The following is a 25,549-nucleotide window of genomic DNA, read 5'->3' as shown; positions in this document are numbered from 1 at the left end:
TCCTGCCACTGCTCTTGGTGTCTCGGAGAGGAATTTTTCCAGCCTTCAGCAGCTCAGCGTTGGATGTTTCAAGCCACTACATGCTGTGGGTTTTCACCAAGTGCTTTGCTCAAGCTGGAAGCAGTTCCAAGATGAAACTCGGGCAATGAAATTCGAGTGACGCTTGGTCACTTTCTGTTCTTTAACTTCTGGTGTGATTTACTGGTCCAGACTGTATTTGGGAAGCATTTTTCACCTCCCGGTTTTCTTGCCCTATTTTCCAAAAGGTAAAGGCAAGCAGAGGTTGCCTGCTATATCCCAGAGTCTCTATTTTCTGCCCGTGCCTAGCAGGGACCTCTCTTCAGCCCAAGCTACCTCAGAAATTAGGAAAATCAGAAGGCAGCAAACGAGGACCAGCAAGAAACTCAGAATTAGGAACGAGGAACCTCTTACACGGTGGTGTTCACCACATTCCTGCGGTGGCCGAGTGATGGGCAGAGCATGGTACGTGTCTGGCACTGCCTTGCGTTGTGTGTTGGGAGGGGAAAGGCACTTCACCCCCACATGTAATTGCTCCAGGAGTGCTGTGTCTTGTCAGGAACTGCTTGCAAAGCACCACCAGCCTCCTGGGGCAGGGACACAGGACTGCAGGGACCTCCTTGGAGGCCTCTGCTGGAGCCACGGGCTGGGGAATGGCCACTCGGCTCCGGCAGGGCATTGCAGAGCTTTTAATTCACAGCCTGGTAATGATGCTGTGGTTGAGCTTTACCTGCCTGGGGCAGCAGATCGGTGCTGAAGGTTGTTGTTGGGGGTATTACACAACGGTCTGTTATTGCAGTGAAGTATTAAATAAAATAGTTTCCATGTCAGGAAATAGAGAGATGACCTGCCATGAAACCTTAGTCACACTCTCAAGCGCGCCTGAACCTGCTGACCTCCCAGACCCAGCTCAAGGCCCATCTTTTTATTTCTTCAGACTTCGGCCAGATGGGGTGGCCGGAGGCGCCGTGTCGCGGCGTGGCAGAGGCTCTCGTAAGGCTGTCGCCTCACCAAAATATTGATCAGAGCGTGCAGGGACCGTGTGATGGCTGCCAGGGGAGCTCAGCGAGCACAGTCCCCAGAGGCTCTCCTCCGCTCCAGCGAGCAGAAGGAGCCCGTGTAAGCACTGGCTGCTCACGGGTCAGTGCAGCTTCACGAGACCAGCGCTGTAAATCACGGAGCCCGCACGAGGAGGTTGGCTTGTGTTGGGAAGGGGGAGCCTCAGCCCTCCTGTTTGCTCAGCAGAGCCGCTGCTGGACGTGCTGCAGCCCCGTGCCGGGCAGCAGTCCCGGGCTCTCCTCTTTCTGAGCACAGCGTGGGCGTTTTAAGGCAGCACTGCAGGGGGGTTAACAGCTTGCTGTGAGGATCTGAAGCACGCATGTGTGTGCTCTGGGAGTCTCCTGTAAGGCTCAGCATCCATATGTCTCCCATGGCCCTGCTCTTTCCCTTGGGATGTTGCTCAGGAAGCGGAGCTGGCTCTGCCAGAGGAGGATTTTTGCCTGTCTGGAGCTCAGAGGCAGGCACAGCACGAGCAGGGCTCTTTGCTAAACAGGGTTCAACCCCGTGTGATAGAGTCCTGGCCCTCCCAGCCCTGCTATAGAGGAACCTGCCCACTGCCACTGGGGCTGAATCCTCTCCCAGGCACTCCTCGGGTGGTGCTCTTGCAGGAAGCAAAATGCAGAAGTGGAAAAAGTAGAAATAAGAGCAATGATCTTGCCAGTTATCAAACCGCTCTGGAATCTGGCTTCCAGGTGTCCTTTCTATACTGGCTCCTGGCAGTATGTGACAGCTGTCATATATTTTAATAGAGCCAAGCTGAAAAAAGGCCCTTGTTTTAATCAGTCATGATTCACTTCAGGGATGCATTTCCTTTTAAAAATCAATTTCTAAGGACTCGTTTTGTTCCCTGCCGGCTCCGAAACAGTGGCAAGTGCAGCTTGGCGCAGAGGAGAAGCGAGGCGCAGGGAGCAGCGTGAGCCTGCAGGAGGGCAAACCTGAGCAAGTCCCAGGCCTGGCAGCCCAGCTGAGTGACCGCAGCATGCTCCCTGCGTGGTGCCGTCCTAGGGTGCTTGTTGGGTTTCCTCCTGCCTTCAAATGAAAGCAAAGTTTTGCAAATCTATTTCTGCGAAATGCTGGCCTGCAACCCTCGTCCTCCACCGTGATACAGGCAGAGGCATGGCAGCCTGGTCAGAAGCCAGCACCCATTCAGCGTGGCCACGAGCGAAATTTTTGGCAGCCTTTGCCCTGAATCGTAAACTCGACTCTGTGGGAACTCCGAGCAGTTGTCGGGAGTCCTGTGAAGCTTCCCAGCTCCATGCAAGGTTTGTACTACAGCTGGCTCACCCGTGAGCTGCATGAAATGTGCAGATCAGTGATTTTCCACTGGAGCGTGAAGGATCTTTTATAACACTTGTTGGAAGTCTTCACCCTTTTGGAGCCGTAACTTCATGGACACGATCCACTGCAGTGCAGGTGGAAAGCAGTAATGGTTGTGGGTTTTTTAAGGGACAGCCGTTGGTGCTTGGCCTTTGATGTGATTTATGGATGAAAGCTTTAAAATGCAAACAAAAAGCATAGTGTGAGGAAATGGCCAAATAAGCAAGTTTCTTTTTCTGAATTGTCAGCCTGGAGATTGTAGTGCTCTGTTTGTTCAGGAAATAAAAGCAAGTGCCACGCTCTCGCCTTAATGAGCATCAGCCTCGACACAGAGGGGCCGTGCAGCAATAACCATTTCTTGTGGGCTCACACCTGGTGGCAGAGCTGCTCTCTCGGATGGGCTGGCTCGCTGTTAATGCTGCAGTCCAGCCACAGCCTCCTCTGGTGATGGCATTAGGGACACATGGCCATTGCAAATGCTCTGAGGCCGTGTATTCGAGTCACGCCACTTTCCCGTGCAGTCCTCACACAACCTTCTCAGAAGTGCAACCACTCAACATCTCCTTGCTGAGCTGTTGGGGCAGGGGTCGTGGAAAAGCTGGGGCTGAGTGAATGGGAAATTACAGGAAAGTCAGCAGCAGGTCCTCCCAGAGTGAGAATAATGTTATTCCAGTACAATCAGGGCCAGGCTTCTATTTATCAGTGAAAAGGAAAGCTAAATTCAGCGATCACAATAGCTGTTAATGAAATTGTATGGATTAATGATGATGAAGAGGTTGTCAGCTATAGCTTCTGGGAATTTTTTCTTGAAAACAGCGCACTTCAAGCCCTCAGCCAGCCCCTCTAATCTCAATCTCTCTCATCATCTGCATTTTAAAAATAGTTAGAAACAGGCAGACTTGCGTAGCCAGCAGCAGTGCAGTGCGGTGTGTTTGAAAGTTTAGCTGGAGTATTTGTGTGCATGGACTGGAAAGGAACAGCTGGTGGGGGAAAAAGTGAGGAGTTGAGATGAGGGAAAAAAAAAAAAAAAAGCAAAAAACCCAAACCCTAAAGAGAGAATTGTGAGTGCATTTCATAGCAAAACACAATTTCTGAGAGCCTGAGAGTAGTATATGTGGGGCAGGGATGGGAGAGGCACACCACGTGCTCTGGTGGTGGATGGCTGCACTCAGGGCTTACCAGTGGCTACATCTAAATAAGTGGCCTCTTCTCTCGGACTGAGACAAGTCTGAGCTGAAACCGATGTGGAAGGGTGATGATTTCAGTCCAGGTTTAATTATTATTATTGTTTTTAACCTGAAGACACAGCAGGATGCTCGTGCATGAAAGCCATAGACTGGGGTTGGTGTTTAAATCTCTTCACTACCACTAACCTGATGAGGACCTGCACACCATCTGCAGCGTCTTCTTAAAGGTGGTATTGTGTATGAAAAGGTTTCCTTGCCCTAAAGCTTCAATAGTTCTTTTTCCCGTAGGGAATTGAGATAATTATTAATTTTATCTGCTTTTCTTATCAAGCTGCTATATTGCTGGGGTGTTGTCTCTCTCTTGTTTGAGAAACAGCTGCTCCTGCCCCAGCTTCCAGGGGACGAGCTCGGTGGTGGGCATGCGGAGCAGCCACATGGAGATGAGCGGGTGCTGCTCGTCCGAGCCTTGGGGGCTGTACAGATACCAGTTTACCTGCCTGCTCAAATGGCAGAATTTCGGCTTTTTGAAAACCTTGTTGCATCTTAAAAGTGATAGTTAAGAAATGGTGGTCATTTTGTCCCTTTTCTGAATTTAGTTCCAGTGTCATAGCAAGATGCTATTTCTTTAATTGCCAGAGTTACCCAACATTTCCCCTTTTCAGCTTCTTTCTGAGCTGAGACTCGGAGTTAGAGGAACAGCTGCTCCGTCTGCTCAGATGCCTGCAGTGTTTTTTTGTAGGAAAGCATGGAGACGTTTCATGTGTGGAAATGAACCTTCTCCAAATGCTTTTTTTTTTTTTTTTTTTTTTTCCTGTAGCTTTTGCTAGTTTACTAGTACAATAACTTTTTAATAAACCAGCATTGTATCAATAAGGCTACTTGGCCAGTTGGCACATTCAGTGAGGTTTAAAGTGCAGGAACACTGTAGGTAAGTAACAAATGACCATAAGTTAGCACGGTAGAAGTAATAAGTACGAAAGTGGCTGCCCACATTGTCACGAGGCTAAAATATTAAGGGTTGGGAGGGAATTGCTATAGTTCATCGCTAAGTGCATAGAAGTACAGAACAGGAGGATGGAAAATGTCAGGTCAGCACGGTTGTTTTGCAAATGCCAGCGTTATCAAAGCTCTGGTGACCAAGTCTGTGCTAGAACATTTTTTTTCTAAGAAAAAATCGGAGTTGTAACTGTGTCTATAATGGCCAGGGGATTTAGTTTGCATATTAGCCTTGCCTCTGAATGGCGGGCAGGCTCCTTCTCCTCGAGAAGGCCATGCGAAGGTAATCCTCACCACCTGGAGGGACATGAGACCTGAGAAGGCCCGGCCTTGGCAAAGCTGGCAGAAATTCCCTTCAGGTGCTTTTTGTAGGAGGTTTGCTTTCATTTGCAGCCTGAAGCTTAAAGAACGCAACGCTCGGTATCATCTGACTATGAGTCTTTTGTCAGAGCTGAAAATAGACGTGGTGGCGTTACAGACACAAATGCTTGAATGATTCAGTCGCCTCCTTGTGAGCCCCATCTTCCCCCAGCCCAGCGAAACGCCAGCTCTCTTGTACAGTGTCCACCAGGGGAACTTGGGTGTGTAGGGCCAGGTTATTTTTAGTTGTTGTCTTCTCCTGCAGGCAGCAATAAAAAGGGCAAGGTGGTTGTAGGAATTCCCCCTAGAATGCTTAAAACACAGCAAACACTCACTGAAAGCTCTTGGGAAGGAAGGCAAAGTTTAAATATCCAAGTTTTGAAGTTTTCACTTGTGTAAAAACAAACCTAGTTAAACTCAGTGGGTTGAAATGATGCAAAAACACCTGTTGGAGATTAAAAAAAAAAAAAGAAGAAAGCTTATGGAAGCAGGTTACTTGTGGAAGGTTTGGAAGTCGGAAGTGATGTGCCAAGCTTTCCTTGTTAAATATCAGCGTTGGTAGAGCAGATCTAGAAGTTGTTCAGAATTACATCTTCAGCTTTGTACCCAGCACAGCCTCCTGCACAACTTGTTCCTGGCGAAGCAGGCTTTAGATTATTTTTTCAGAGCTGTGGTCCTTAACACATCAGAAAGTGAGCCTTGGGTCCGCTACAAAAAGAGCTGGGATTAGAAATGTGCCCGTGCCTGGCCACACACCACTCTTCTAAGCCACCATGGTTCTTCTGCGGTGCATCCCTCCCTCGTACAACGTACTCTGGTCATGCTTGTGTGTGGTAGAAAGGGCTGGCTTATGTTGAGCTCCAAGGAATTGAATTGAACACAGCTAAAATATGCAGTTTACAGGAACAAGCAACGTTAGGGGAGGTTTTATTAATTATTTCCGTGAAGATCCATTCAGGGATGCAATTCCTGCAGTTCATCTCCCCTGTGAAATGTTTTGATGAAACTTCATTGCAAAAACAATGCTGTACTGGGATGGTGCTACCTGTTCGTACTGCGGGGGGGATCTTTGCATGTTCTTCATTATCTTGGCACACGAGCTTAGTTTGAGACATGAGAATGTGCAGCTTGCTTTATTGAACGCTGTAGTTAGCTTTCCTCCTGGCTTTAGATAGACGACTTTCAGGGTGGGAGATGGAGGGAGGCTGGGGGCTCCCCGTGATTCCAACAGCTGAGTTAGAGGGAATGCAGCGACTTGTGGAGCTGAAGTTTTAGCACTCTGGAGTATCTCAGAAAATGAACTGAATGTTCTTTTTGTTCTTAGGGGTTTTGTCTGGAGCTTCAATTAATTATGAGGTGAAGCTCTGTTTGGACTGGATCCAGGCATGCTTGCTTTTGGTATAAGTAGCGTAGTTTGAAAAGTCATTTGAAACTTCTTTGGAGGACTTTGCACTTCAGCTGTTTTCTTCTTAGCAGTTCTCAGAGAAGAAACTGGATTTAGTACGTATCCCAGTTTCAGCTGGGATAGAGTTCATTTTCTTCATAATAGCTAGTGAGGTGCTGGGTTTGGGATGTAAGGTGAAAATAATGCTGATAACACCGATCGATGCTTGAGTTGTTGCAGAGCAGTGCCCACGTATAGCGAAGAACCTTTCAGCTCTGCCCTGCCAGCGAGGTGCTGGGGGTGCCCCAGGAGCTGGGAGGGGACACAGCCAGGACAGCTGGCCCAGGCTGGCCACAGGGATGTCCCCTACCAGGTGGTGTTATGCTCAGCAACAAAATGGGGGGGAGTTGGTCCAGGATCCCCCCATTGCTTGGGGACAGGCTGGGAACCAGTTGGCTGGTGGTGAGCAATTGCATTGTGCATCGCTTGCTTTATGTTTTCTTCTCCCTCCTTCTCTGCTCCACTGTCCTTATCTTAACCCACGAATTTTGCTCTTTTTTCCCTGATTCTCTCCCCCATTCCACTGGAGGGGGAAGTGAGCAAACAGCTGTGCGATGCTGAGCTGCCTGCTGGGTTCAACCACAACTAGGAAATATTACCCATGCATGGTCACCAGTGTCCCATATTTAAATGTCATAGGGTCACAGCATTATATTCCTGAACCATGCTTCTATCATAAATCGTCTTCTGACTGTAAAAAATTGAGTATGAGTAAAAAATGTATGAAAACCAACAGCTTAACCAATTTCCCACTTATTTAAGGACTTTACAAGGATGCATCATTTTTTTACTTGTCATATAGAAATGCCGGGGCTTCCGTAGGAGAATTTTGCCAATAGTTAGTTACTTGAGCTTAAAATAGAAACATTCTTTAATAACGAGTAAAGGGAAACATTATCCACTTCAATTTTACAAATGAAGAATGAATCATAACCCCCTGAGCTGTCTAGGTGTTTGACTCTTATAGGGAATTGATACTTAATTACCTTTGATGATCTGGGCATTAGAAACTCTGATTTCTTTACTACCATAAACAGTTCACCCAAAACTGTGATTAAAGGCCTAAGGAATGTGTAGTTAACTCATAAAAAATTATGTACATAAATTCTGCTGATTCATTTCACTGTAAAGCACATCCTTATTTATTATTATAAATGAATCTCTAATGTAGCTCATGCAAAGTCTAAATGAATGCAATTCTTTTTCATTAGGTAGCTCTTTAAAATCGATAATGTTTTCTTTAAGGGAAAGCTTTAGCTGTTACTAATTTAAATCTCATTAACTTTTGCCTTTTTTTTTTCCGAAGGCTCAATTGGAGCTACATTTTTCATTTAGATTTGAAGCTGCAGGCTACATGTAATTCCATTTAAAATCACAAGGTAGGCAAGAGTAATGTTGGGTTAACAGTAATTCAGAGAACTAAAACTTCAGAATATTTTGCATGGAGCCTACACTTATCATTTAGAAGTAAATGGTTTTCCCAGCACACAGTTTGGAGATGCATGGGTTTTGAGAAATCCTTTCCTAATTAATGCAAGGCTTGCAAAAGCCACTCTTTCCAGCACCATAGTCTTCTGATTTATGCACATGTATACGCAGTGAAAGTCCATGAATATTTTTAAGCCGTAATCTCAGTCCCTCCTCTCCATGCCTGTGTTTGCATTTCAGTTGCTTTGGGTCTGGTGGGACACTGCTGTCATTCATGTATGGTGCTGGGACTATTTTTGAGTATGTGCAAATAGAAGCAAAGAAGTGCAGGGTCCTTTATGCCTACAGAGTACATTTCTTCTCTTCTAACAGATGGCCATCCAACAGCAACTGGGTTGGTAGTGATGCTTTTTGTTATCCAAAGTTTGTAGCTCATTAATGAGGTTTTATTTGCCCATCTTTCCTAGTGAAGGCACGCTGATCAATCCCAGGGAAGAGGAAGAGAGCCAGTTCTCATAATTCCGATGGGATATTTTTGAATATTTAGTGTTAAACAATAGCAAAAAATACATTGTAAAGGTTTATGCAGCCTTGGGAAGGCTGGAAATTCAAAACTTAGTGCTGCTTTTCAGAATAGGAGTTGTCTGGAAGGGTTCTGGCACCATGTTACTCACTGTGCATCAAAATTAACACATTACAACCATTTTTTTTTAATTATGTAAAATCAGATGAGTCTTTAGAGAGATTAAAATGAGATTTGTAACGGCTTAGGAGAATTCTTAAAATTGACAACTTGACACAGCATGATTTCAGATTATCTGAGATCTGGCATAAGGATATTTATACTTCTGCTTGCAAAGATTCTCTTCAAAGTCATCACGATGGAAATATTTACAATGAAGACATAATAATGTCTTTAATATGTAAATCATTATAATTGCATTTCTTACATTGTCAGCCTCACACTGAAATATCATTTATTTCACAAGTGACACAGGAAAAAATGTGATTGTATTTGTGATACTCTGATTTTTTAACAGAAATGTAACAGTAAGTGCCTTCACATATGAAGAACTTCTGGTTATCAGCAATTCCCTTGACATACTTTGTGTGACATCTGCATCTCTTTATTTCTGATTTGTATCGCTGGTTCTAGCTTCTGCAATCTTTCTGTCTCTGTTTCCTTCTCCTTCCCTTCTCGCAAAGAGATTTTGCCTGTAGGGATGTGCTCCCCAGAGTATCGGCACCCAGCGCTGTGGGGTTCAGGGATGGCGATAATTGTTGCCATCAAATTCTGTTTCAAACTCGTTGAGAGATGATTTAAAATGTATTTTTTGTACCACTGTAACACATGTTGTATTGTCAGAGGCGTCTCACTTCATGTCCCTACATGTAGCCCAAATTCCCTACCCTGAGGCCCCATACATCATGTGTGCTTTTACCCTCTCTTCAGATGTAGAGCTGAATGGAGGTAATAATAAAATCAGCTAGGTTGAATTAAACACAATATTTTTAATTGAGAAGGCATTCCTTCAACCCTGTGTATGGAAATGAATCCTCGCCCTGCTCTGGCTTCCCTACCAAGCACTATTTGCTGAATTCAGCTCGCATTTAGCAGGGAGCTGGGCTCCAGGAGCCCTCGGCCTGCTGAGAGGGGCAGGAGCCCTGGGTGTGAGCTTTGGGCCCCTCAGCACCATGAGGAACCTGCAGCCAGGCTTGGGGACTCGGCACCCTCTATGAAAAGGAGTTTGGTGAAAGGAGAAGAGAGAATCCAGCTTTCGACTCCCTCATCACTGTGAGTTTTCTCTATTTAAGAATTTAATACTGTTTTCCATATTTTGAAACATGGTTTCATGACTGAGAAACATACTGGTTTTCTTGGGGGCCACCACCATAGAAGCCAGTGTAGTCAAAGCCACCTCATTCCAGTTTTAGTTTTTTTTTTTTTTTTTTTTTTTTTTTTTTTTTTTTTCTGGTTTATCAGTAACTCACATGGAAGCTTTTAAAATGATTTTTCAGAGTCATCTTTTAACGTGGATCTGTGACAATTTAGTCATGATGGAGACTGGATGGTAGGGCTGCTGGCCAGTGTCCTGGCTGTAGGACATGGTGACATCTGAAGGGTCCTGGGGCCCTGGGCACTGTATCTCTCTCTGTGTCCTGGGTCCCCAAATCCTGCCCTCGCCTCAGCGAGGCGCTCGAAGAACTCGCCATCCCCTGCCTTGCCCTGTGCACTGGGCAGTCCGGCCCTGCGAGCGGCAGCTGCGGTGCTTTGCAAATCGAGCTGGGGCCCTTCGGACTGACAGGAGGCCTATGAATAAAATACAGGCCTGCTTGTGCCGCTCTGAGCAGGGAGCGGACGATGTATTAGTAATGAAGTGTTTGCAGTTAGTTGCTTTTGCTTACTAAGAAATGAAAACCTGCTGCCAGCTTTGTTTCTGGCTTACGAAGATACTGGGAAGTGTGAGGAAAAGGCTGTAAACTGGGCCGAGCTGGGGGCTCTCTTCTGGTAACGGCTATCTGTTAGCCCAAAGCACTGCCAGTTCCTGTGGGGTTTTTAGTCAGCTTTTGGCCCTGGTCTGAGAGCCTTGTGAGTCCAGACTCAATGAAGACAACGGGAAAGAGGACCCATCCTGTGTGGGGAGCTGCAGCCCCTGAGGACAAAATGGCTGCTCGCCTCAGGCCAGGGCCCCGCACTGCGGCTGCAGGAGCAGGGGGAGACTTAGGAATCGGAGTGCCTGTGGTCCCATAAATGTGGCCCTCATTTGCACTGGAGGTTTGTTACCAGGGTTGTGTGAAGCTGCCTGCAACTGTGGGATGGAGAGATCTAAGAAAAAGCACGTGAAGGTGAACCTAAACGTACGCAGAACGTGTTACGGAGCACAGCACTCGCTGCAGCTTGCTGCTTCACCTAGAGAGACGTCTGTAACAGAGGTAGTCTTGTAAAGGTTCATTTTTCAATCATGAACCTTTTCTTTCTTACATTTAATTATAATTGCTTGTAGGAAGGATAATTCAATGTTTGCTTTAAATGGAAACAAAAGTCTGAGGAACAATGTTTATTGTTTAAAAGTATTGCATTTTGAGAGCACTTTGTAATTTATCAGTTACAGACATATTTTAGTCAAATAACCCCGTAACAGTTCTATTCATAGTTGTCCTATAAAAGCAAATATTGTTTTGATTTGTAAGTGTTCGTTTTACTGAAATGAAATTCATTGTGTTCTGCTGTCAGGAGAATTCCCTATTTAAATTCTGCTGCGTACATGGAACGGATGAATTAAAACGAGAGGAGAAATTACAGCCTAGGTTAGAGCATGGGTCACAACCTTTTTGAGCCAAGATCCACCTGGCATGCAAGTAGAAACAATAATTGGCTCATTGCAGCTCAAGTTGTCTGTGCCAGATAACAGCAGGAATGGTATAGCAATTGTACAATGGTATATCCAAAGGCTAATGTGTAGAGACAAAGCAAATGACCAAAGCTGGTTATTTGTTGCAAGTAAATTCAGATGAACTTGACTTGTTCCTTTATATTAATTACTATGTACTGATTTAAAGCTGTGCATTCTTTTTTATTTATTTATTTATTTTTTATTTTAATTTATCATTGCAACATATTCATTAAATAGTTTGCAAATGTCCAAAATCCAAAACATTCATTCTACCCACTGTGCTTATAATGAGGAATTAGTTTTGTAAAGGATCGGGTTATGTTCTGATGGGCTGACTGCAGCTTAGTACGCTAGGGAATAGAGATGGTCAGTAGGGAGGTTGGAAAGAGTTGTGAAGAGTGACACTGCCATAATCCTGTGTGCTCCCAGAGATGGGCATTCATGTGAAAGGCTTCCTGCACTGAGGTGGCCCAGTGAATAATTCCTCAAACCGTGCACAAATACCAACCAGCTGACCACAGAAGTAACACCCAGTCTTGAGTCCTGTTTTCTTCTTGTGGTGGGGTGTGATATTATCCACAGGCTTTTCTGATAGTCCTCGTGCACTCTTCTGTCAAGCAGTTTTTCTCTGCCACAGGTGGGATGAAATGAGAGCCCTTAGAGCAGACCTGTGACACTCCAGGATTCTCCTCTGCAGATAACAGAGGAGATGAATTTAGCCCAGTGAATTCAAGACGGAGTCCGTCTTCCTAACCTAATCCAAACTCAAGAGATCGAGCCCTCAAAGCACGTAACCCAACTCAAACTATCCACGTACTTGAAAAACAGATGGAAAAAAAAATAATCTTGTGCACGTACACCAGCCCCTCTCCCCCACAGGGACCAGAAAGTTAATAGAGTTTCATTCTTTTTCATTTAAAATTCTTATTATTCACAGCTCTTTCTTACAATTCTCTGCTGGGAATAGCAAGCAGTGGATATAGAGTTTCCTAATTGTGTGATTACTTGAGACTGCAACTACCTGATCTGGGATCTAGTTTCCATTTACTTTACCTTCAGTAACTTTGTTCAAAGGACTAATGAAAAGAGACTCATCAATTATTGAAATGAATTCAGCTTTGTTCCCAGAGTTTGCATGGTGCTAACGACTTGAAAACAGCGTGTGTGAAAGTCTCCATGGGTTAATGTGCTTCTTTGGAGAATACCAAAACTGTCTCAGAGCGTGTCCTTAAAGAGCTTGTGTTTAGTCAACAACACTTAAAATAATAATTGCACGTACCTTGAGGTATAAGGCATATTTCCAGAGTGTTGCTTCTAGCCTGGAATCTTCAGTAGGATAAACTTTTTAAGAGCAGTGGTGTATTTTCAAGCCTGTTTTACTCATTGGTTGCCTCAGATATTGTTTTCCCTTTTCTCAGAGAAAGAAAACAAGAATTGGCATCTGTCTAATTTGTATAGGGGTAGTTCTTTGTACCAAAGAATCATCAGAGGTGCTGGGAAATTTATCTTTGCGCTTTTGTGTCATTTGTTGATGCAAAAGAGGTTAAAACAAACAAACAAACAAACAAAAAAGTGCCTCTTGTATTGTTTTCTATGTGGTGGCAGCCATGGAGAATCAAGGTATTACACAAGGAATATGTAAAACCAAAGCAGTTCATAAGTTCTAATTTCTCTATTATTTACTTCAGCACAGACTTTAAAAACCTGCCAGGTATTGAAGCGACTGGGAGAACATGGTCACCAAACTCATTTTTAGGTAAATATGCTGCATTTTAAACAGTTGCTTTAGTGCCCTCCTCTTTCTGTTGGCTAAGCAGGGCAATTTGCTGGAAGCGTAGAGCACAGCTTTGGAAGGGCGCTTCAGTTCAGGTCCATCTATCTGCAGGAACATTTGACGTAGACGAGGTAGCAAAGAATACGATGAGACCAGAGATGTGCTTTCCATCACACAGCGTGTTTCAGAGCTTCCTGTCTCCAGCAAAATCTAACCTGCCAGCTGTGATGTGCTCTTCTTCTCTCCATCAGCACGCATTCCCGAAAATCCCCGTGATAAGGTGCCATCCAAAAAGCTGGCACCAGACCCATCAGTTTGCATGGCCAATCTGATGGGTGCTGCAGGATGAGATGTCCCTGTCTGGTAACTTCTACTGACACTCCTTTAGCATTTTGCTTCCTCACGGAGAACTTCTGAGTCCCAACCTCATTAATATGCCTTGGCTCCTGGAAGCTGAGGTTTGTTCAGGGCCCAAGCTGGCTTTTGTCTCTTCCTAGATCGATGATCTGCTAGTATGTTCTTTCTTTTGCATTTTGAGTTGAAGACTAAAACGCTTCTGGCTCTATATGCATATGTAAGTCAGGACAGAGCTGTCCGTTCTTATTTGGACCTCTGGCAGTATATATTTACAGTTTGTTTGACCTCAAAGGAAATTATGAGTGTTCAGCTGGAATCTTTGACATTTAGGCTGGGTTGTTTAGCTGTAGCCTCATAAGAAAAGCTGGTCAGAAAGAATGAAGCATATACAAATCTTGAAAACCTTTTAGCCCATGTTACAGAGATTGCAAACTTTGATCAGAATTTCGAAGAAATTCAGCCAATGTATAAGGATAAGTAAATGCATTTTTCTGCCTTATTTATGAGCCAGACTGGGAGAAGTACTTGCATGTTGATAAATCTAATGAAGTTTCTTTGCACTCATAATTATTCAGCTTAGGAATTCTGAAATATTTGCACTTTTCCATGTCTTGAAAATCCCAAGCTTCTTCACTGGTAAACTCGAATGGTCTAAACCTTGTTAGAAAGCATTCAGAAGATGGAGATGAGAGCAGAGAAACTACAATGTCTTTGTGTGATCCTTTTCTTAGATGTTGTGCTTCTACAGCAAAACAGTCATGGCAGATGACTGCCGAACCTAGACGCTACTGTGATAGGAATAAATTATTTAGTTAAAATTGTTAACAGGGTAGGAGGAAAAACACTGCAAAATTTACCAAGCTTGAAGCACAATAAACTTGTTTTTCTCTCAAGGTTGAAGGTGGTTTTCTAAGTGGTCTTCATCTGCTACAGATAATTTTTTTGATTCACTCTATCCCTTGGGACAACTGTTTGTTTTTTTCTAAAATGCAGTTTAAAATATGAGTGTAGTCAGAACCAGAAGCTACAGTTCTCTTGGCGCAAAGAAGGGTAAAACTGTAACTCATGGAAAAGAAAAATGGCAAGCACCTGACCTTAACTTCCCTCTCCTTCCCTCCCTGCCTGCTCGCTGAGCTCAGCTCCTCTGCTTCTGGGGGAGGTCCTGTGAAGGAGGTACTGTGAAGTACCCGCACAGCCTGTCCTCCCTGTGACACAGGTAACTTGCTCTCTGTTCACTGACTCTCTCTGGCCATCACTTCTGATGTGCCATACGCAGCAGCCAGCTGGTTTTTGTCTGCCATATGCAAACTGCAGCTGTCTTCATGCTGTGCAATCTGAACCTTTAATTTCTGTACACCAACACACCTATTATTATTATTATTATTATTATTATTATTATTATTATTATTATTATTATTATTACTATTTAAGTCAATGGTATCTGTAAAGCTGCATCTGGAATCTAGTAGGAGAGGAGGCATTGCTAATGGTGGGATGTATCCCAAGTATGAGGGGCACTGTGAAATTCTGGAATGGTCTTCCTGACCACTTCCTCTCTGCGGAGATAAACGTCTCTCTTCTGCCTCCCAGCCTCCTTTTTATTTTTCTTTTGGCCTCTGGTGCTTGGACATTGCAGAGATAAACACCCCCAGTGACACAATTGGAGAAGTGTTGTACAAGGCTAGAGAGGGAGCAGGTGAGCCTGAGCTAATACCCAGGCTCTTTGGGAAGACCACGTCCAGCCAGAGCTATTAAAGGCGTTACTGTGGTTGCTCAAATACAGGGTATGCTCCCTTTCCTCTAGAATCAAGATCTGAAAATACCAAGTTGCCTAAAATTTGTGGGCTGTAACCGACCTCTGCCCTTCAAGAGTCCCAAAAAATTGCATGCCTTTTTGTGGGCTTCCTTCACAGAGTGCATCCATCGTTGCTCATGTCTGCAGACCCCAGGTGAGATGGATATCAGTTCCTGGGCTCCGCCGCTCTATGGCTAATCTATAAATAAAAATGTAACTCAGAGGAATGTTTTTCTGGCTAAATATTTACAGTCACAAGCATTTCTTGCTTTGTGGAGCAATAAATTTAACACATTAGCTAGTATATTTATTTTTTAATCATTTATTTGTAGATGATTTCAATTTAAAATGAGATTTCAGGTAACGGGCAAGCATGTTTAACAATCCTGTGATATAAATTGCTGTAGGTGACAGATCCCAACAAAAATTATTACAGGCAGATTCGCAATGCAAAAATTATTTATATGACAGCAAGCAGAAAGACAAATTACTCAGAGACTATGTACATGCTCTTCTGTAATTGCTCATAAATTATTGTGGTTCGTCTTAAAATGCATCTAGAATCCCTCGACAACTGGATTTATTTAAAATAAGAATAATGGCAGATTACCAGGAAGCGTTGGGGAAGGAGATGCTGTGCGCACTTGGGGTGACTGCTAACACAGACGTACGGTAATGTAACGCCAGGCAACTTAATCTATAACGTGTCTGATGAATTCAGACCCTTCCTTCTCAGCTCACCATCTCCGCAGGTTGCAGTAGGCTGGACAGATAACTGGGGTGGTCCTGGATAATACCAGGGACAAGTCCACCATGATCAGCTGCTGCTGTACTTGCTGGCAGCACTTCCCTCCCTGCCGGGGCCACGGCAGGTCTCTCTCTGTGCCTCAGCCCTTTCAAGTGCTACGAAATAGGGCTGTGATCAGCCAGTGGGGCCAGAAGGAGCTCTGGTGGGGCTGGGGGACAGGCAGGCAAACCTCCTTTCCTCAGGAAGCCAGGCCAGAAGTGGGACAATTTTTCCACATCCTCTCAATACTCTACGTTTTAGAGCATATTTCAAATAACTGTCTTTACTGAAAGTGTCTAAAATACTCCCACAATAGAGGGGATTTGATCTGAATGGGCTTTCAATCAGGCACTTATTAGGGATCAGCTAATAATTGGGTAGCAGAGAAAAGATGTATGTACAGTTTTTATACAATAAGTGCCTCTCTCTAATGCCATTACTTTTGTCTTCTTACCACCCTGATCACATTGCACATTGAGAGCCAGCCCCACAAAAATGACAGCAAACTTTGTTCTCGATAATGGAGTGCTAAACTCCACCTAAGCAGCTCCCGTCACTCGTGATGACAGCTCGGAGAATACTCCAAATTAATCCAACAAAGCACACGCTCCGCTGACTGACGGCGCGGCGGGAGGAAAAATCCCGGCTGCCACGTGAGCGCAGGGAGCCTGACCTACATTTTAGCCTCTACAGCTTCATAAGAGGAAACGTTCCCGGCGGTGTGTTTAACGAGGAAAAAAAGGGTAAAAGTCATCTCTTGTTTGATTAGTTTTTCTCCACTGATTAAGATTTAGTTGAGGCGCTCTGCGGGACTTTTCCCTTCTGCAGGTGCCATCCGCAACCTATAATGAATGGTTACTTTACTCTGTTCCCCATGTGCTCTCCTCTCCATTTTCGTTTTCTCCTTTGAAAGTGCAGGTGCAGGTCTGGGGTCAGCTCGCTGTGTTGGTGACCCCGCTGAAGCATGGTTATGGCCGGCTCTAGCCCTCTGCTGGGGCAGCCAGAGATGGGTTTTGGTGTCTCTAGTGCCTTGGCTACAAATTGCCATTCCGGTGTCTTTCATCCATTGCTCTGTGCTGAAGCAGTTGTAAAACTTTAGCAGCTGGAGGTAAAAGAGTAGAGAAGCACACACTAGAAGAAATTTTCACAAGAGTGGAAGGTGAGGCAGACTGAATGCCCCCGAAGGGTGCTTAATGTTTCTTTGAGCTGCGCTTTGACAAGCTGATGGCGTGGCTGTGGCAGAAATTGCATTGGAAACAGCAGCGTTTTCAGCTTCTAAAGTTGGATTTCCCTGTTAGATCAGAACCAGACTTCCTATTTGTAATCGTGACTCTGCTCTGCGATACAGCAGAAAAGCTGGCACCTTTCTGCTTGACCTAGAGGCTTTCCACGTGTGTCTGAATGTCAGTTACTCTTCACTGTGGTTTAACTTTGCTGAACCAGCGTAAGTTTGAAAGCTTTAGATGATGTGACAGGATTAGATTGACAGGAGATTGACAGAATTAATTAGATCAGCTGAATTAGTTGGGATTTAAATTCCAGTTCTGGGCACCCCTATTCATTTCAGCTTACGTATTGCCTTAGACTTCTGTGACTTTGCTAAACTACAGGAGAACGGAAGCCTCGGAGAATATCTGTACGTCCTGAAGGAGGAGGATGAGCAATCTGGAGATCTCAGCATTTTCCTTTGACATCTCTTGCTGGGAGAAGGAGGCTGTAAGCTCTGCAGTGCTTTTTAATTGTAAACTCGTGCCAGCCGAAAGAGAAGGGCTTAAAAAAGGCACAAAGTGAATGTGAGGAGGCTTTGCATGGAGTACACTGAGAACCACTTGATGTTAAAGCCACCTGTATAAAATTATTCATGAGGTTAGAACCACGCTTTATTGAAAAAATGGGTTGGATGGGTTTGTAGAGCAGGGAGATTGGGGTACTTCTTCCAGCTGTGCTGCTGCTTGTCCGTGTCTGTATAGCACCATAGCTAGAGGCAGTATTTTATGTGGTCCTAGCAAGAGACTGGGTTACAACGCACAGCTTTGGTCGTAATGAAGGCTCTTAAACACATGGAAGAGATGTGCTGAGAACAAATACTTCACGATGTGATTTTTTGGGTAGTAATTAGCCAAACTTGATGCTGCAGCAGTGAGAAAGGAAACATACCGCTCTGGCTGGAAGCACCATAGGGTCTCCCTTATGTTACCCTATGACAGCTGCTGGGTTAAACAAACAGTTTGGAGTAACGGGGTCCTGGTCCTCCCGTCCTGAGCCTGTGTCAGTTTGTTTTACCGAGATGTTGCATGGAAGTTTATGTACAAGAAATGTGTGAGCAGGTTTAAAATATGGTTCAGCTGCACAGTTCATGTGGTCATGGTACAATTAAAGCTGATAAACTGCACTGGGGAAATCAAAAGCTCTCATTTATCATGGCTAGTTTTGAAGGATTTGCTGTAGCAAGGTGGGGGTTGGTCTGTTCTCCCACGTGCCTGGTGACAGGACGAGGGGGAATGGGCTAAAGTTGCGCCAGGGGAGGTTTAGGTTGGATGTTAGGAAGAACTTCTTTACTGAGAGGGTTGTGAGGCATTGGAATGGGCTGCCCAGGGAAGTGGTGGAGTCACCATCCCTGGAGGGCTTTAAAAGGCGTTTAGATGTTGAACTTAGCGATATGGTTTAGTGGAGGACTTATTAGTGTTAGGTCAGAAGTTGAACTTGAGGTCTCTTCCAACCTAGACAATTCTGTGATTCTGTGATTCAAGAGAAGCCTGAAAAAATGGTAGGCATAATTTAAAGGTAAGAAAAGCCACTAAAAAGTACTAGATCTGGTATTCCACTATGGATACAAATTTGTGCGTAGTACTTGTGCTTAGGAAGTAAATAAAAAAATCACTTGATGAGGGAATGCTATTGAAGATGTATGTGAAATGAGGAGCATATGAGAGTATCCAACATTGAGAGTCAGAGGACTGATGCTGTAAATGCAGAAGAGGCAACTTGATCCTTACTTGGTTGAATTTGAGGTAGTTACATCAAGGATAAAGATGCTTCAGTTACATGTAGCTGGAAATGATCAATAAATTCCACAAAATATATATTAGATCAAGTGCATTGATTTTAGGCAATGTATTTGCCTGCTGACAGCCTGCTTTGCTGTCTTCTTTTTTGCTTATATTCTCAGTTGACTTTCAGGCTTCCATTTTTTCTAAGAATACAAAAGATTGAATTAAAAAGTCTCTGATACACGAGGGGAATTATGTGTTGATATGTAGGTACTAGGATTATAGTGTAACCAAAAGGATTTAAAAGTAATGGGAGGAAAAAATGTAGAAAGAAATAATCTTTTAATAAATTGGCTGACACATTCATTTTTAAAGTGAAGTATCAAACCTTTTTTTTAGCTAAGGAAAGCTGTTTCAAAAGTTTTTGATGAACAGAACATCAAAAGATTCCTTTTCATATTTGTACAATATCTGCATTAAGCTTGATTGCATTGATAAAATGTTGTAGTTTTATTCTATTGTATATAATTCTTTCTCTATAGTTTGAGTAGGCTGTAGGAAAAAAACAACTGTGTGTAACTGCCTTGGAAGAGAATAATTGTCACATCTCTTATTTTTTATGTAACATAATTAGCAGAGGTGGAGGGAAATGTTTTAAGGGATAAATTGGGGTCAGATGCCAACAGACATTTTCCTCCAACAAGGAATTAGTGAATTCAGAATTGTTTTATTAGAGCAGGTAGGTAAGGTGAAAACACTTGGTTTATTTATTAAAGAATTAGTGAAAGTGGATGAAGGTAATGATGTTCTAAAGAAATGGAATCGGGCAGGTCTAATGTGCTCTAATAATAATAATGTGCTCTTACAGCCTGCACATTTTACATTTACATGTAACTAAGAAAACCGTATAAAATGCTTTTGATTGCTAATAGCTGCCACAAGTTTATCACACTGCTCTAAAACAAAGGTTTTTTTCTTTTGATTAATTGTTTTGCATTTCACAGGCTGCCTCTCGCTGTCTTGAAGAATTGTATCTGTATCTAATATGTCTTTATTATTGTTTTGCTTTCAGTTGATGGTTGCATTGACTGGTCAGTGGATCTCAAGACATACATGGCTTTGGCAGGTGAACCAGTCCGAGTGAAATGTGCCCTTTTCTACAGCTATATCAGAACTAATTATAGCATGGCCCAAAGCACAGGTCTTAGGCTTATGTGGTACAAAAACAAAGGAGACTTAGAAGAACCCATTATATTTTCTGAAGTTAGGATGAGCAAGGATGAAGATTCAATATGGTTTCACTCGGTTGAGTTGCAAGACAGTGGTTTCTACACGTGTGTTCTAAGGTGGGTATCGTGTTAAAATATCACTAAGAATGTGTAGATTGTCTCATTTGAAAAATGTTTCAATTTAGCTTCATGATTGAGATAGTCTTCCAGTTAATACTTACTCAGTATTTGCCTTCTCATAATTTTGTCACATAATGCTTTGTTGTAAAAATTAGTTTCCCTAGTAATTATAGTTACCTCTTCCAATAGCTACAATTAAACATTTGCAAACTTACATTTTGCCATAAACCCTCATAAATGGATGCTTCTTAAAGCATTAAGTATTTTGGCTAAGTAATCCTCAAATTCTCATGAGTGCCAAAGGTCATAAATGATTTTTCAAAGTTGGTAATTTTGTGACACAGTTTAAATTATTCTGATAGGTTTAGGCCATAGAGAGTTAGATTTCTGTCTGGTTCTGAGAAAATGTTTGTTTTAATATACATTTAAGATTTGTCATAACGTGAAGCCGGCCTCATTAGGTAAGGTGGTGTAAGGTAATGCTTGTCTCAAGTATTTTGGAACTGTTGGATGATCCTTAAATGAAGTATGTGCTGGAGCTCACGATGTCCATCATGTGGATGTTGATACCAGCTCTGTGCCTAAAATGAGAGGATAAAAAAGGAGGAGTCTGTAAGAGTGAATGAATAAATATCCCTTAAATGATCCAGTTTTGAATTAAAAGGAGTTTACAGATACTTCCTATGATTCAGTGTTAAACTGTTTGGTTTTAGAGAATGAAGCTTGCTCTATCCTTGTCTGCTGTTCCATACTGAAATTATATGCAGGTTTGGTGAATTTAATATAAAATATTTGCAGATAAATAACAACACTGTTAAGAGCCCAGAAGTTGTGCTCTCTCCATCTCTGCCTTGCTGCCTTGTCTCAACTTGCCTCTGTTCTGATCCTAAAGAATGGTGCTAAAGTCAAAGTTTGTGCTGTGGTACGTGGTTTGTAATGGGAAGAGCCAATACCCAGTTTGACTGTCAGCTGCATCTACCAGACTCACTATTCAGTCTGTGTTGCAGCCTTTGGAGTTTATTATTCCTTTATTAGCTGCTCCATCACAGGTTTGGGGTTATGTGAATTCCATGGTTTTGAAATGTTACGGGAAGATAGTGGTTTACATGTTTCAGGAGAGACATACTTGTTTCATAAGATATAGCTGCAGTGCTAATCAAATTACTAGTTTAATACTACTGGAAAATTTTATGCAAATCCTATGTGAACAAAGAATAACTGATCTTGAATCAAATTCTGGGACACACTTTTACTTGGGAAATTTCAAAACCCTTTGCTCATTTACATGACAAAGTACTTTTGGTAACAAATGGGAAGGTTGTTAAATAATTCATGAATTCTTCTAATTTTCAGATAAAAACTATATGACATGCTTCTTGGAAGGCATTACACAGCAGTATCATCTTCCCTGTCAGTTATATGTTTTTGCTGTTTATGCTAGAACTTACTTACATAATTGCAGACATTTTGGCCTTTTTCAGATTTATGTGGGAGTGCAGATTATTATATGTAGTGATTACACATAAGAGACCATATTTCTTCCTTGAATTAACTTATTTTTTCTTCCAAAAATATGGTAATGTATCCTTGCTGTTATTGTCTATAAAATTGCACGGGGCTTAAAATAGCTGAGGAAATAGCAATAGTAATTTACTTTAATTTCATTAAAATTAGGTTAGAGGTAGAGTTCTGAAATATGACCACAGGTCTGTGGTAGACTGTCCACCCCATTAACTGTGTAATTTCAGCTTTCTTAATCCATTTTTTAAGAAGGGGATAAGCAGATGTTTGTGTTTTAGTCATTAACCAGGATCACCTGCTTTGAGAAAAGGTGAGGATCTGTGTCACAGGTGAGAGCAGGAATTCTAGGATCTGATTTTATTTTCTAGAAACATTAACAGTTTCTGTTACAAACGCCTTCTTTTGTAGACTGAATGAATAAAGACCTTAGAGAGAACTCAATGCACTGGAAATGAAGAGGTCACCGTGTCCATCAGTATGCAACACTGGGCCTAAGGTTGCATGCATAATTGAGTCTTTTGGTTTGGTAATTGAATTTAAAAAAAAAATAAATAGGAGGAAAGGGGTTTTAGTTCCAGAAAAATGTAAAGCTTCTGAAGTCTTGTTTTGTTTTGTTTTGTTTTTGATTGAGAGTATTTTGACTGAAGTGGTTTGTTTTGTTTTGTTTTGTTTCTTGGTCTGAAATATGTACTTTTCTTTACAAAAGGGCACTAGGGGGTGAGGTGCTCAGACACGGTGCTAAGGCTAAGTGGGGACAACGGGTCCCAGTCCCCAAAGTTAATGGCTTCAACTGGGAAGATCTTCTCTGACAGAAGAATGGAATTGAACACCAGGGGTTTTTAACAAGTTGTACACAACGGGTGTCACAGGCAATAGCAACAATTATCCTGGTTTATTCTCCCCCAGCTTGTTATATTTTCCCCACTCAAAGACAACTTGGCAAACATGAGAACTGTACTGGGAAAATGGCAATTGCACTTTTCACTGAATTTCCTGTTTGTTGAAAAGATTCTTCACGATCCTAATAAAATTGTGTTTTTCAAGGAGCTCCATTTCTTGGTTGCTCATGGATGCTTACAGGTTCAAGGCATGCTTCATCTTTGAAGCAACTTGGAAGGAAATTGTCAGAAGCTGCTTGAAAAGGATGGGGACAAGCAGGTGAAGGCAAGCTTGATATGGCAACGATTTTAGAAATGGATAAAAATTAAATGTATCAGTGAATTCTTGAAATGACAAAACTGTCATTTCAGTAGTACTGACGCCTGCTTTGTAAATTAACTCATAATGCTGAACAAAATTAAAGTGTATTAGAGCAGCATCAATGAAAGAGATTGCTACTCTCAGGCTAGAGAGTTCTGGGAGCAGAATTTAAATATTGCCTCTCCTTTATTAACTGATTAGACATTGTTACATAGGCAGGTGTGTATTGGTAATAGCGGGAAATTCATGTTGCATTAAACCTTATTTCTCTCTTCTCACGATATGTTTTGACGTTGAGGTGACACTGAGATGGAAACCAAAGGGTAGTATTTTTCTCCTGCGTTAAGCATGGCCATGGCATATTAAGGGATCCAGATTCTTCACTTTTAAATTAATGTGGAGTTCATCTCCGTTGGGTAACCCTCATAAATTCCATGCAACTGCTTTGTTCACACGTGACTTTTTTGTCAGGGCTGCTGACTGGTGGATAGAAGTGTGTTTCGTTAGGGTTCCCAGATAAATGCTGGGACATTTGTGTCAAGACTTCAGTGCACAATCTGGAAATGCTGCATTCTGGAGGTCTCCTTGCAGTACAGGCCTTGGATATGCCGTTAATCTTCCAGCACCTGCCAATGCTACTTTTAGATAAAGCTGTCAGCATTTCTCTTACAGAGGTTGTTTTTCTGGGATTTTCACATCAGCACTCTGGATTGAAACATCCTCCTCACTGAAGGTTTCAGAGATGAAAGCAAAGCAAACAAGGAAGCTAAAATTGATCTAAAAGCATAGGGTGGCCTCAAAGTTCTGAGTGTGGAGGAAGTTCATTTGCCAGATCATGTGCTGCTTTTGCCCTCTGCACAAATACATCTGTTTTTCTGTGTCAAAAGGCACTGCTTTTTAAAGAGTGAAGAAGAACAGGGCCTACTTGGATCTCCTGATAAAAGAAGAGGAGCTGAAGAAGAAATCTCAGCAAAGTTTAGCTGTACCTTTGCCCTCAGCAAGGAGCTACTTCTGAAGGCCTTTCTTCTAACTGGGCCCAGCTCCAAAATAAACTGAAATACAATAAATGCTTTGCAAGCGAGATCAGTAAAAAGTGGTAAAATGTTGATACTTATTTGCTGTTGATTAGTTGGTAAAATACAATAAACTCAATTCCCATAATAAGAATCAGGAAGGTAAGGAGTCTGGGGCCTGAGGGGTGCAGGGTAAGCAGGAGGTACGGGTTTTTGGTCACCAGACTGAGTGATGGACGTAAGCCTTGACTTCTGTACCAGAGGTAGAATAGCAAATGGGGGCTCCATGCATGCCTGTAAGGAAATAAGCCTGCAGATCTTTAATACCTGCATTTGATGCCAGAGAACTGCCAACAAATCAAGTTAGGAAATCTGTGTATCCTTTTCCCTTACTTTGTTCCTATCTGTACAGTTCTTAATGGAGAACAGCATTGCCACGGACATGCACAGAAGAATCAAGCCTTCATCAGGCCATCAGTGAAATATTGAAATATTCCTTTCTGAGCAGTAATAACATAGACTGATAGTAGATTTTAAGCCTTCAGGCTTCTGAATGTCTGTGAAGCGCATGACCAGCAAATCAAAATCAGATTTAGACAGCCTAGAGGTGCTGTCAGTAAAACTTAATTTGCGGCATAACCTTTGTGCTCTCGCTTCAGTGGGTGTGAGGAGGAGTTGAGGAACTTGTTTCAAATGCCTGCAGCCTGGACTACAGTAGTTACCCGTGATCCCAGGAAAAGCTGTGCTACTTTTTTCAGAGCACTGGAAGTCCATCTTCCAAGTGAAAGGAAAGAAAACTTCTTCCAGGTCTTTAAGACCAAACAGGAAAATCGGACTAAACCATGCTGTGAAAATGGGGAGGGGTAAGGTTGTTTTTTTCTGCAGCCATCTTCTGTGGTTCTTCTGGTATGTGTTTTAATACAGTCATTTTGTGTCTTCTTGTTGCAGAATGTTTTCTGGCTTTATCCAGTGCTCAATTCATGAGCAAAATTGGTTTATGTTTCAAATCCATTTGAGCATCGTGTTACTCTGAAAAGGTACGAAGATGATACCTTCTAGTAGTCTTTTGTCATCTGGTATCCAAGAGGAGCACATCTAAGTAGTTGCTGTACTACGTATCTCCTAGTTACCTCTCATACTTGCACACTGGTATCTGATAGCTTTCACAGCTGTACTGTCTCAGGTATTTTTGGAGAAGTCAGTTAAATTTCGCACATAGAACAAGAGCATGGGTACAGCAGGGCTTACTCTTCCCAGGCACTTTGTGATGTTAACATTAAATGTCACACATTAAAAACGTGTGACACTTCCCCTGTTAAAAGTGACAGATTCCGTATAAACAAAATCCCTATAATAATATAGTATTCTATACTTGAATACAGTGTTAGGGCAGATACAACATAAAGTCAGCATGATTCATCATAAAATAAAATTCAACTTACTGAGATAAAATGTTTTGGCATTATCTAAATGCAAAGGAAAGTAGAATCAGAATATTTCTACTTTTCTGTCTAAAACTATGTAAAAACTGATGGTGCTCCTGCAAATCCTTTTGATGA

The 25,549-nt window shown here is 42.6% G+C and overlaps 1 protein-coding gene across 1 annotated transcript in view; it reads left to right on the top strand.

Annotated features, from left to right (window-relative positions):
* IL1RAPL2 (interleukin 1 receptor accessory protein like 2) overlaps positions 1 to 25,549 on the top strand; it is a gene marked incomplete at its 3' end in the record, with an annotated part of 337,194 nt that overhangs the window by 152,090 nt on the left and 159,555 nt on the right. The window contains exon 3 of the mRNA XM_082770490.1: positions 19,980 to 20,253. Within this exon, the coding sequence (XP_082626616.1) occupies positions 19,980 to 20,253 (274 nt within the window). The remainder of the gene's footprint in view (positions 1 to 19,979; positions 20,254 to 25,549) is intronic.

Source organism: Aythya marila (assembly GCF_965140915.1).
Source record: "Aythya marila genome assembly, chromosome: 13".
Lineage (NCBI taxonomy): Eukaryota > Metazoa > Chordata > Aves > Anseriformes > Anatidae > Aythya > Aythya marila.
This window is presented reverse-complemented; position numbering and strand designations above follow the sequence as displayed.